Genomic DNA, 12,844 nt, shown 5'->3' with positions numbered 1-12,844 from the left:
ACAATTATCTATAATAAAATATATTTGCCAGTCTTGGGCTTACTTTCCTAATCTATCCAGATCCATCTGTAATCCGCTTTCTTCTTCTAAGGCACTGACTCTACAGCACAATTTTCTATCATCTACAAAATTTAGTAAGTTTACTGTCGATGCTCTGCTCCATATTGTTCATAATAAACAGAAGGGACCCAGCACCAAACCTGGACCCCACTGGGAAGCAGCTACATTTACCACCTTTTTCTATGGCCCTTTTGCATTCCATCTCACAATATCCCTCTTGATACCATGGGACTTAATTTTAGCACAGTCCCCTGTTGCACTATAGTTTTTGGAAATCCAAGTAAATGACATCTACAAGATCTCCCTGATCTATTGTTCTTGCAACTTAAAAAAAAACTTGACCAGGTTTGTCAAACACCACCTCTGCTTTTTCTGAAGCCATGAGTTTTCCATATCAAGCCCGAGTATTCTAAATAATCGTTAATAGCATCCCTATTGGCTCCTTTTTATCTTCCCTTAACCATTTCCTTAATTACCTTAGGATAAATTAAATCAGGTCCTGGTGCTTTTCCCACCAATTACGTCCAAATTATTATTTTATTTTTTAGTTAGAATGACTTCTGTTTGGGCTAAGAAATACATTTGAGTGGGTAGGAAGGGGGGGGGGGGGGTGGACTGAAATAAATCAAGCTCAAGGATAGGGCCCCCTTGTACCCATGTAAGGGATGTGTGAAGTTCTGTTGGTGTTTGTTACAGGTTCAGAATCTCTTGAAACTGCTAGATAACAAAAGTAATCATTTAAAAAAAACAAAGAACTAATCAAGTCAAAACTCAAATAGTGAAATTTAATAAACATATCTAATAAAATGCAAAACAAAATTAATAAAGGCTAAAGACTACTCACAGGGATTCCAATTTGCTTGCAACTCGTCTGATTCCTAGTGACGAACATGAAAGAACTAAGGTGTGTATTATACATATTCCAATATGTGGAGGATCATATAAGACGCGAGGAAGGCAAATGGAATGTTGGCCTTTATTGCAAGGGGGATGGAGTATAAAAGCAGGGAAGTCCTGCTTCAACTGTACAGGGTATTGGTGAGACCACACCTGGAGTACTGTGTAAAATGTTGGTCTCCTTATTTAAGGAGGGATATATTTGCATTGAAGGCAGTTCAGAGAAGGTTCACTAGGTTGATTCCTGAGATGAAGGGGTTGACTTATGAAGAAAGGTTGAGCAGGTTGGGCCTATACTCACTGAAGTTTGGACGAATGAGAGGTGATCTAATTGAAACATATAAGACACTGAGGGGGCTCGACAAGGTAGATGCAGAGAGAATGTTTCCACTCTTGGGGAATCTAGAACTAGGGGGCATAGTTTCAGAATAAGGGGTCGTCCATTTAGAACTGAGATGAGGAGGAATTTCTTCTCTGAGGGTCGTAAATCTGTGGAATTCTCTGCCCCAGAGAGCTGTGGAGGCTGGGTCATTGAATATATTTAAGATGTAGACAGATCTTTGACAAGGGAGTGAAGGATTATGGGGAGCGGGCAGGGAAGTGGAGCTGAGTCCAAGATCAGATCAGCCATGATCTTATTAAATAGTGGAGCAGACTCGAGGGGCCAAATGGCCTACTCCTGCTCCTATTTCTTATGTTCTTATTTGTCAGCATCAAAACATCTTAAAGTCTCCCTGTGATTTTTCTCTGACCTCCAAAAGCAGGGATGACTTGGGTTATTTTTCATTGGTATGCGAAGGATAGCAAATTATGTACAAATTTCACAAAAAAATGATACAGTACAAAGTACAAAATCATTCTCCACAAACAGGACGAAATACTTGGAACAGGCTTTGTTAAATGATCACTGGTTTCTTGTGCACTGATTTAAATTTCATGACATTAGGTAAATGCCATCAACTTTTAAAAAAGGAGGGAGAGAAACGGGTAATTATAGACCGGTTAGCCTGACATCAGTAGTGGGGAAAATGTTGGAATCAATCATTAAGGATGAAATAGCAGCGCATTTAGAAAGCAGTGACAGGATCGATCCAAGTCAGCATGGATTTATGAAAGGGAAATCATGCTTGACGAATCTTCTGGAATTTTTTGAGGATGTAACTAGCAGATTGGACAAGGGAGAACCAGTGGATGTGGTGTATTTGGACTTTCAAAAGGCTTTTGACAAGGTCCCGGTCAAGAGATTGGTGAGCAAAATCAAAGCACATGGTATTGGGGGTAATGTACTGATGTGGATAGAGAACTGGTTAGCAGATAGGAAGCAGAGAGTTGGGATAAACGGGTCATTTTCAGAATGGCAAGCAGTGACTAGTGGAGTGCTGCAGGGCTCAGTGCTTGGACCCCAGCTCTTTACAATATACATTAACGATTTAGATGAAGGAATGGAGTGTAATATCTCCAAGTTTGCAGATGACACTAAACTGGGTGGCGGTGTGAGCTGTGAGGAGGACGCTAAGAGGCTGCAGGGTGACTTGGACAGGTTAGGTGAGTGGGCAAATGCATGGCAGATGCAGTATAATGTGGATAAATGTGAGGTTATCCATTTTGGGGGCAAAAACACGAAGGCAGAATATTATCTGAATGGCGGCAGATTAGGAAAAGGGGAGGTGCAACGAGACCTGGGTGTCATGGTTCATCAGTCATTGAAAGTTGGCATGCAGGTACAGCAGGCGGTGAAGAAGGTAAATGGTATGTAGGCCTTCATAGCTAGGGGATTTGAGTATAGGAGCAGGGAGGTCTTACTGCAGTTGTATAGGGCCTTGGTGAGGCCTCACCTGCAATATTGTGTTCAGTTTTGGTCTCCTAATCTAAGGAAGGACGTTCTTGCTATTGAGGGAGTGCAGCGAAGGCTCACCAGACTGATTCCAGGGATGGCTGGACTGACATATGAGGAGAGACTGGATCAACTGGGCCTTTATTCACTGGAGTTTAGAAGGATGAGAGGGGATCTCATAGAAACATATAAGATTCTGACGGGATTGGACAGGTTAGATGTGGGAAGAATGTTCCCGATGTTGGGGAAGTCCAGAACCAGGGGACATAGGATAAGGGGTAGGCCATTTAGGACTGAGATGAGGAGAAACTTCTTCACTCAGAGAGTTGTTAACCTGTGGAATTCCCTGCCGCAGAGAGTTGTTGATGCCAGTTCATTGGATATATTCAAGATGGAGTTAGATATGGCCCTTACGGCTAAAGAGATCAAGGGGTATGGAGAGAAAGCAGGAAAGGGGTACCGAGAGAATGATAAGCCATAATCTTATTGAATGGCGGTGCAGGCTCGAAGGGCCGAATGACCTACTCCTGCATCTATTTTCTACGTTTCTAACTCCACTTAAGTAAACACATTAGCAAATGAAAAATGCCAATGTTAGAAAAATTTTATAAAATTAGACTTTTTCATGAAAAATAAGAGGAACATATACCCCCAGCAAACTAACTTATTTAAGTGAATACAAACAGAAAATTCCCAAAACCATTTTATCTACACTTTGTAAAAACATTTACAAGAATGTGAAATCCCTTCTGTTACTCTCCTTTTGCACACATCCTGCAGCTGAGGGGGAAGATAATCTGCTGTCCAACCTTCTCCAGTGCTTTGCTTCTCCTGGTTGTCAGGAGTTGAACAACAGTGACCAAATAAATTATGATTCGTCCGATTTCTCCCCTCCTCCCCCTACATGTGGACAGACTCCTGACATTTAGCCCAGCAGCATGGCTCAATAAAATGTGTGAATCAAACCTGTCTCTTTCCATTCCATGAAACCATTCTGTCTATAAAAGCATCGCACCACCGCTACACACGTCATGTTCAAGTCTGTTAACTGAACATATAGCAGAATTTACTGGACTGAGTCCTTTCTTCTCATTTTATCTCTCCTTCAAAGTTTGTATAGATTAGTATGTTTGGAACCAGCTCCTGTATGCACTGTACAACTTATTTTCTGCAGTATACTACACTACTGCAAGTTGAAGGTAACAAATGTGTTTGCTGTGCACAAAACATTAACATTAAAAGCACACAGCAAATAAGTGTATAAGTATATGATGACGAGCAGATTATTCAGTTAATAGGAAATGATTATGCATATGGATGCAGTATTCGTGTTCTGGTTCTTCTGTAGAACTGGCTGCAGAATTCAGTGCTTTCTGATGGTCAGTGCCAAATGTTGCACCTGCTTTCCTAAGATAATAGTTCAGACGCTTAAGTTCTGCCACTGGGGATTGAACCTCAAGCCTTTGCTTCAAGAACAAAGGGAGGTGCATTCCCTGATGGACCTTGCTCTTGGATGGCATTGCACAATAAATGCCGCTCAGCAGACTGTGACAGCATGTGGTTGCACTTGTGTCTGTTGTGGGACCTGTAGCGGGAATTTCCAAATGCTATCGCCGCCACACCAGCTTCATTCTAATTTAGATCTTTATATGCATGGCTGAGAAGGGGTCACAACATGAAATTTCAAAAGTGCAATCTAATTAGATCAGATAAATATGGAATGATAACAGATGTTTTCATCTTAATAATTTATGCCAAATCAGCTGAACAGATAATATATTTTTTAAACTTCATCGTAACAATCTCATGCCATACTAATCATAATTTAAATGACTTGGCACTTTTATATTTTTTTAAATATTGTAAAATAAAACAATAAAACAAGTCAAAGAACCATTCCAGATATCCATTAACAGACAAAAAGAACATAATGTCTTCATTTATGAGTCTACTAGAATTGATTTTTTGCAGGAAGCGTCATTAAATGTTTTAGACTTCTGAACTATTTTGCTACTTTCAATTCTTATTTATGTCAAATTTATTGTGTGTAGTATATTTCCTCTTCTACAGATTCTTCCATATCAAGTAGACACATTCATTATAACCGCATTCGTTTTAATTCACAACGTACTGAATTAAACAGAACTTTAATGCCAAACAGGAGCAAAATCAATATCAGGATGAGTATTTTAAGGGTTACTAATGGACTAACATATTTCTCCCCACTCCAAGATACAAGGAACGAACATCATAATTGCAAACTTTATAATTGCTGTCTTCGGGAATACAACCAGTTTTAATTTTTTGTAATAAATGCAACTCACCAGTGGTAGAATGCCTTGACTAGTGATTGTACTGCTAATATTATAAACTTGGCAGGACAGATTTTTAAAGCTGCTTTGATACCATAATGATGGTGTTGGCATTGTAGGTTTAGATGACCACAAATGCAAAAGTTTCAGTATAAAATGGTTGACTATGCATCAGTGACATTTGCACTGTCCCTGAAATTTGCATTGGAAGGCGTGATCTTGCATAAGTAACTATATGATTCAGTTGCAGTACAAATACCAGTGCATAGCTAATTAAAAGTGTACATTATTTGGAAGATGAACACACACACACACAGGCCTGCTGGGCTGTCAATCAACTTTAAATGACTGAAAAGAGCAGACAATCACCCCAGTTCTTTACAAACCATTAAAAAGAAATTTTGCTGGGATATCTACATATGCATACATACAATGTGGAGCTTTCTCTTCTGCTTGGTGCAGTATAAAGGGGCATCTAAACATCACTGCAACAAGTTCCAGGCAGAAAGATACACCTTCTAATACTTGACCCAAAAATGTTGTGGTGCTAATTATTATAATGGATTATTTGAGACTTGCTTCCTTAATGCTCATTGTAATTTAATAAAATCCTTTTCAAGGTATCTATTTTGTATTACTTCATTATGATTGCTTAGAAGCTAAGAGAATGAAAATTCAGCATACAGGAAATAACTTATATACAAACTTATTTACATTGTACATCTGAAAACGACTGAATAGGTACAACATTGGAATTTCCTTTACAAGAAAATTGTATTTAGGACAGCTTTGTAAAATATTAAATTGATTTAGCTATTGCAAATCTATCTGCATAGCCCGCTTAATATTCTTTACAAATGCAACCTTTTGATGTTATGTTTGATTAGAAACAAAAAACAGATCTATTTCCCCATAATTTAAAAAATGGTGGGCACTGCCTTTTTGGCCAAATGACTGCAATGCACACCCTAGGCTAAACAAAGAGTAACAAACCTTTAGGTTGCTTGGTAACACATCCTCTGATATTGTCCTCCACTCAGCTGGAGTATTCAGTGCTAGTAGGCTTTGTGCCTTATCAGATTTATTCTGCAACCTGCTGGCTGCAGAGTGCAATCTTTTTTCTCCTACCTCTCTCCAATTGAGATGCAAATTAATCTCCTTTGCTGATTAAATTCTCCTTAATCTAACTGTCAAGTGCAGATGTAATCAGAGTTTACAGTTCTAGCAATAAGAGCTGTCAGAATGAGGGAGTGTTTTGTTCACAGACAAATTATGAAAAGAGCAAGATATACCTTATAGAATTTTTACTGAACTCTATATCTACAACTAATGTAACATGTCAAAAACTGCCCTACTGTACAGGAATTATTTAATTCTCTGTGCTTATGTTCTTCCTTTGGATTTTTTGATAGGCAGACTCAGTGTAATACATTGCTCCTTCAGATAGTGCATTGCATTACACAGTAAATAAAGTAGCCAGTAGATGTTCGAGAATATCTCTGTAGTAATGAAATGATGCTTAAGAGGACCACTATAGAAATAGGATCAAAATGTCCTCTATTATTCTTTCCATTAACTATGTCAGTTCACTAACTAATTCATTACCAGGGAACTGAATTTCAATCAACCCCAGGAATACACAATACATGTTGCCCTCAATAAATGTTGTTAATCTCAACCATGTATTTGTTTTCAGTTTCAGCCATTCCCCCCACAAACACCACCACAGGACATTTTCCCATTCAATTCAGGAAACAAAGAGAGTTATCAAATGCAAGCTTCAGTACCAACAAGAGCTCATAATAATGTTTGGCTGCATTCTCAGAACATTCAACAACTTAAATTTATATGGAATAAAACCCCCCATGGCGCTTCATTGGAGTGTGAGAAAAAAGACACCGATTCATAGAAGGAGATATTCGGGCAAATGAACAAAAGCTTGGTTGAAGAGATGGGTTATAAGAAGCGTCTTAAAGGAGGAAAGAGAAGTGAAGAGATGGAGAACTTTAGGGAGGGAATTCCAGAGCTTTGGACCTTAGGCAGCTGAAGGTACGACCGCCAATGGTGGAGCATTTAAAATCGGGGATGTTCAAACGGCTAGAATAGGCAGAGCACAGAGGTCTAGGGGGATTATAGGGCTGGAGGAGATTACAGAGATAAGGACTGGCGAGGCTAAGGAGGGATTTGAAAACAAGGATGAGAATTTTAAAATCGAGGTGTTGCTTAACTGGGTGCCAATATAGGTCAGCAAGCACAGGGGAGATGGGCGAGCGGGACTTGGTGCGAATTAGCACATGAGCGGCAGAGTTTTGGATGACCTCAAGTTTATGGAGGGTAAAACTAGGGAGGCTGGCCAGGAGTGCATTGGTATAGTCAAGTCTGGAGGTGATAAAGACATTGATGATGGTTTCAGCAGCAGATAAGTTGAGATAAGGGCGGAGAGGGGTGATATTACGAAGGTGGAAATGGGCGGTTTTAGTGTTAGAACGGATGAGGTAGGAAACAGTTTCTTAACCGATAAAGGGAATAAGAGGTTATGGGGAGCGGGCAGGGAAGTGGACCTGAGTCCATGATCGGATCAGCCATGATCGTATTAAATGGCGGAGCAGGCTCAAGGGGCCGTATGGCCGACTCCTGCTCCCATTTCTTATGTTCTTATGTAAGCTCAATTCGTGATCAAATAAGACACCAAGGTTGCGAACAGACTTGGTCAGCCTTAGACAGTTGCTGGGGAGAGAGATCGAATCAGTGGAAAGGGAATGGAGTTTGTGGTGTGAACCAAAGACAATGGCTTTGGACTTTCCAATATTTAATTGGAGGAAATTTCTACTCATCCAGTGCTAAATGTCGGACAAGCAGTCTGATAGTATAGAGACAGTGGAGGGTTTGAGAGAGGTGGAGGAGAGGTAGAACTGGGTATCATCAGCATATATGTAAAAACTCACACTAAGGGGTTGCATGTAGACGAGAAATAGGAGGAGGACAAGGACATCAGAGGTGCCAGTGCGGGATCGGGAAGAGAAGCCATTGCAGGAGATCCTATAGCTACGGCTGGAAAGATAGGAATGAAACCAGGCAAGTGCAGTCCCACTGAGCTGGGCGACGGTGGAGAGGCATTGGAGCAGAATTTTGTAATCAACCGTGTCAAAGGTTATAGACAGGTCCAGAAAGACGAGAAGGGATAGATTATCTTTGTCGCAGTCAATTCATAGACGTATGATATTGCTGCTGAACTCCTTGATACGTGAGCGAGACAGACCCAGTGCTATCTCCAGACACAACATAGAAAACTTTTTCTATTACGTCAATTTTATAATATAAACAACACTAGCTTTATCAAAACAAAAACATAAATGAACTATGTCTATCAGACAAAGAGCAAACATCGAATTGATTACAGTAATGGGATCTTGACATCTAAGATCTGAATATTCAGATGATGCCATAATCAGTGAGAGAATTGTGATGTCCAAAACACTAAACTATACAAGTCCTATTTGGTAGTTCACGTAGGATAAAGAATGAACAAGCAGTCACATGTCAGTGGCCGTCATACTGACAGGAATATGTAATTACCTGTACAGCAAAGAGAACTCAATAAGTTTATGGAAATAAAACAAAGCCTTCATGAAGACCGTACCACACTGTATTAGAAGGGAAAGGATACAAGCTCTGGTAGAGGGGTATGAGAGACTTCACAGCTCGACTGGCATTGATGCCTGTGGCACGGACAAGACTTGGCAGAAGTTTTTCATTCACAATGGCTCCATCAAAGAGAGGACCAAAAAATGGGACCTGAAACACATCAAGCACATTTATAGTTAGGACACTGTATGTAGTTAAATACTCACACCAAAAAAATATTCAGTTAATTACTCTCGGCAACACACATAGGGCTCAAATTTGGCCCACCCCTTTTTTCGGTGCACTTACTGGGGATGCGCCGCTTTTCCCTGTTGATAAGTGCACCGAAAAAAATCGCTTCCCACTTTGGCCACTATCCGGCCTTGCCTCGGTCTTCGCGCAGCATGGCCAGTCGAGTCGGGGGCGGAGCCAGTGTCCTGCGCTGAAAACAGTGCCGAGACATCTGCACACGCGCATGTGCAGTAGCTCCTCGACCCCAGTCTCTCTGTGTGCGTGCTGCAGCCGCTGTGTGTGGGACCCGATGCCCGCCCCTATCCCTGGCCGAGTGGCCGCCCGGTGCGATCGACCTCAGGTTTGAAATTTTATGCACTGTAGTTATTTTTGAACTTTCTTAATGGCGTCATTTTCCTGGACTTTTAGATATTTTGTAAATAAAAATTATGTAAATATGTTTTGTCTCTTGTGAATAGTGATGACAATTTGTCAAGCCTATTCACCTGGGGCTATTGTGAAAGAAGAACATAAGTGACGGAGGAACACTGAGCGAATATCTTATTTATTGAAGTAGACTTTATTTAGATAATATGGGCTCAATTTTGGCCCAGTAGAATCATTGCAAACAAATAATTGTTTAAATTAGTTATGAGATTAGGACAATTTAATTCAACTATCTTTTACTTCTTTTATTTTTGCAGTTTAAGCTTCCATGAATGCTTCTGTTGTATAGTAAATTAACTTTGCGAAGTTTGTCATATGATGTCCTGTTTAGCTGTTTGATCCTATTCACATTCTTTAGTCAAGTCATTAAGTTCTGCTGGCCTCTGATTTACCTACCTGCGCTGATTTCTTAACTCTTCGCAAGGGTTTTCTGAACTGGCCACATACGCTGGCCTAAGTAGATTTGGAGTAACTATTAGCTGGCCACAGTGGCCAAAATTGGCGTAGGTGGCTGATAACGCTCCCTTTTGTGAAAAACTAAATTAAACTAAAAAAATCGTAACTAACTCACTTACACCGGCGCGAATTGAATGTGCAAAATGGGGATTTTTAAGATACTCCAGAAAAATCAAGTTGCTCCAAAAAAAATGGAGCAACTCCTGGCCAATTTTGAGCCCACAATTTCTAACATTCATTCGACTTGCATTATGTGAGAACACGAATAAAGCACAGATGAAGACAAGACCAATTGCCTAATCAGGCCCATTCAATCTACATACTATCTACCTTATAGGTCATTCTAGTATATTAATAACAGCCTTTAAAAGAGGAATCTGTAATATAAATAACAGCAAAAATTAAGGCCTCTATATTAATCCCCCCACCCAAATGGGCGAGGGGGTTAAACCATCAAATGCGTGAGACACCACCCGAATCTGTTGCATATGCACCTGTGCTGTTTTTACAAAGGCTTTCGTGGCGTCAGAGTATCTTTTCATTAACATATTTAAATCGGGCTCCCAGCAGTGAAAGGGAGGCAGGAGCTGCCAGCTCTACAAGATAAGTGCCTTTTCCAGCACTCCTCGTGAGCCTGGAGAACCCCCCAGCCCCTCAATGAAGCCTTTGGTGTCTCCTCTGCCAATCGTGGCCTCTCTCTCCCTCCTCCCGATCGACAACCTCCCCTACCCACCACCCACTCCAGCCCCGATGTCCTCTCTTCCCCACCCCGTCGCAATGTCCGATCTCGCTCCCCTCACCCCCACATCCCATTCCATCCCCCGAATGTGATGTCTGATCATCCCCTCCCCATTCCAAACCCCCAAGCACTGATCGCCATCCTTCCTCTCCCCTCCCCTCCCAATTACCAGGAACCGTCCCGAAAGATTTTCCCTCCCGACCAAGCTATCAAGTTGGCCAGCTGCCGTGCAGAAAACGGAACCAAAAAATGATTAATTAGGTCCTTCTGTTAAGTTCAGCAGGACCGCCGCGTGCTAGCCTTGTTGGATTCTTCGGCCGTTTTTGGCCTTCCTCACACTCTCCCCGCCTTCCCGTAAATTTCTAGCCAAAATATCCAGCAGTCACAAAAATACCCATCAACCATGACCATTAGCTTCCTGCCTCCAGGCCAATTTTGGATCCAACTTGCCACTTGCTCTGGATCCCATGGGCTATTACTTTCATGACCAGTCTGCCATGTGGGACCTTATCAAAAGATTTGCTAAAATCCATATATACATCATATGCTCTGCCCTCATCAACCCTCCTGGTTACCTCCTCAAAAATTTTTATCGAGTTAATCAGACACAACCTTCCCTTGACAAATCCATGCTGACTGTCCTTGATTGATCCATTTCTTTCCAAATGATTTATCCTGTCCCTCAGGATTTTTCCCAATAATTTTCCCACCACCAAAGTTAGGCTGACTAGCCTTTAATTACTTGGTCTATATTCCTTTCTCACTTTTTAAACAAAGGTACAACATTAGTAGTCCTCCAGTCCTCTAGCACCACACCTGTAGCCAGAGAGGATTGGAAAATGTTGGTCAGAGCCTCTGCTACTTCCTCTTTTGCTTCTCTTAACAGCCCGGGATACATTTCATCCGGGAATTTATCCACTTTCAAAGCTGCTAAGCTCCTTCCTCTCTCATTATATTTATCTCGTCTAATATTTCACAGTCCTCCTCCCTCATTGCAAAGATGGGGGGGGGGTTGCGGGGAAGAAGGTAAGGAACTTGGGTCGGGGAAGAAGGACAGGAACTTGGGTGGGGGGGGAAACAAGGTCAGAGGGGTGAGTAAGTCAGGAACTTGGGTGGGGGGGGGAGGGGAAGAGAGGAGGCAGGAACTTTTTTGAGAGTAGGAGGTTGGGAAGGTCTAAACCTATGAGGGTGAGCCTGATCTGTTCCAAGTGAGCTCTGTTCTGTCTGGAGTAGGCAGTCAGAATGCTCGAGTTACACTTTGCAACGTAACTGATTACCTAGACAGGGAAGATCGAATTACACATTCCAGAAAAACTGCTGGGTGTGTTTTGATCTCCCAGGGGACCAATCAGCAATCAGGACTTGTCATCCAAGGGGACCAATCAGAGCTGTAGTGTTGCAAATAAACACGTCCAATATTAAAAATACTGGTTCACATACTGGAAATGTATCAACTGGGATATTTCCATATTTTACTAAGAGGCCAGAGTCAATGGTCAAGCCAAGAATGTGGAATCCGCTACCATAGGGAATGGTTGAAGTGAATAGTATAGATGCATTTAAGGGGAGGCTTGTATGGGAGAAGGGAATAGAGGGTTATGCTTATAGATTTAGATAAGGAAAGACGGGGGGGAGGCTTGAGTGGAGCATAAACGCCGGCATGGACTGGTTGGGCCGAACGGCCTGTTTCTATGCCGTATATCCTATGTCATCCTATATAACACAGAGCAGCAATCAACAAAGCCAATAGAATGTTGAACTACACAGCCAAAAAAGTAGAATACAAGCCAGAGGAAGTCATAATCAGATTGTAAAATGCTTCGGTCACACTGCAGCTTGAGTACTGTGTCCAGTTCTGGTTGCTGAGAAACAAGAGCAGTGCAGAGAATAGCCACAAGGCTGATCCCTCGTGTCAGGGATATGAATTATAGGGACAGACTGGAAAAGAGATGTCAGAGATAATCTTAGAGGTATACAAGATAGAAAATTGTATGGAAAAAGTTAAACTGGAATATTACTTTAAAATAAACAGTGCGAGTAGAACAAGGGGAAATAGGTTCAAACAAATGAAAGGTTAGACTGATGTCAAGAAGTTCTTCATTATGCAAGAGAGGAAAAACTCTGAAATCTTGTAATAAACAATTAGATGCTACAAAAGGGGGAGGGGTTGTGCAGGGTTGTTCTTGAAGGATGAATTAAGATGGTCTTTCTCATGTGTATCTTGCAATCTGACCATCTTAAAGT

General features: G+C 41.3%; 1 protein-coding gene across 2 annotated transcripts in view; it reads right to left on the bottom strand.

Moving 5' to 3' along the window:
• ralgapa2 (Ral GTPase activating protein catalytic subunit alpha 2) overlaps window positions 1-12,844 on the bottom strand; it is a 468,335-nt gene that overhangs the window by 167,963 nt on the left and 287,528 nt on the right. For both annotated transcript variants that reach the window (XM_070889893.1, XM_070889894.1), the window contains one exon: window positions 8,771-8,898. In XM_070889893.1, the coding sequence (XP_070745994.1) occupies window positions 8,771-8,898 (128 nt within the window). The remainder of the gene's footprint in view (window positions 1-8,770; window positions 8,899-12,844) is intronic.

This window comes from Pristiophorus japonicus, chromosome 9, assembly GCF_044704955.1.
Source record: "Pristiophorus japonicus isolate sPriJap1 chromosome 9, sPriJap1.hap1, whole genome shotgun sequence".
In the NCBI taxonomy this organism is placed as follows: Eukaryota; Metazoa; Chordata; class Chondrichthyes; family Pristiophoridae; genus Pristiophorus; species Pristiophorus japonicus.
This window is presented reverse-complemented; position numbering and strand designations above follow the sequence as displayed.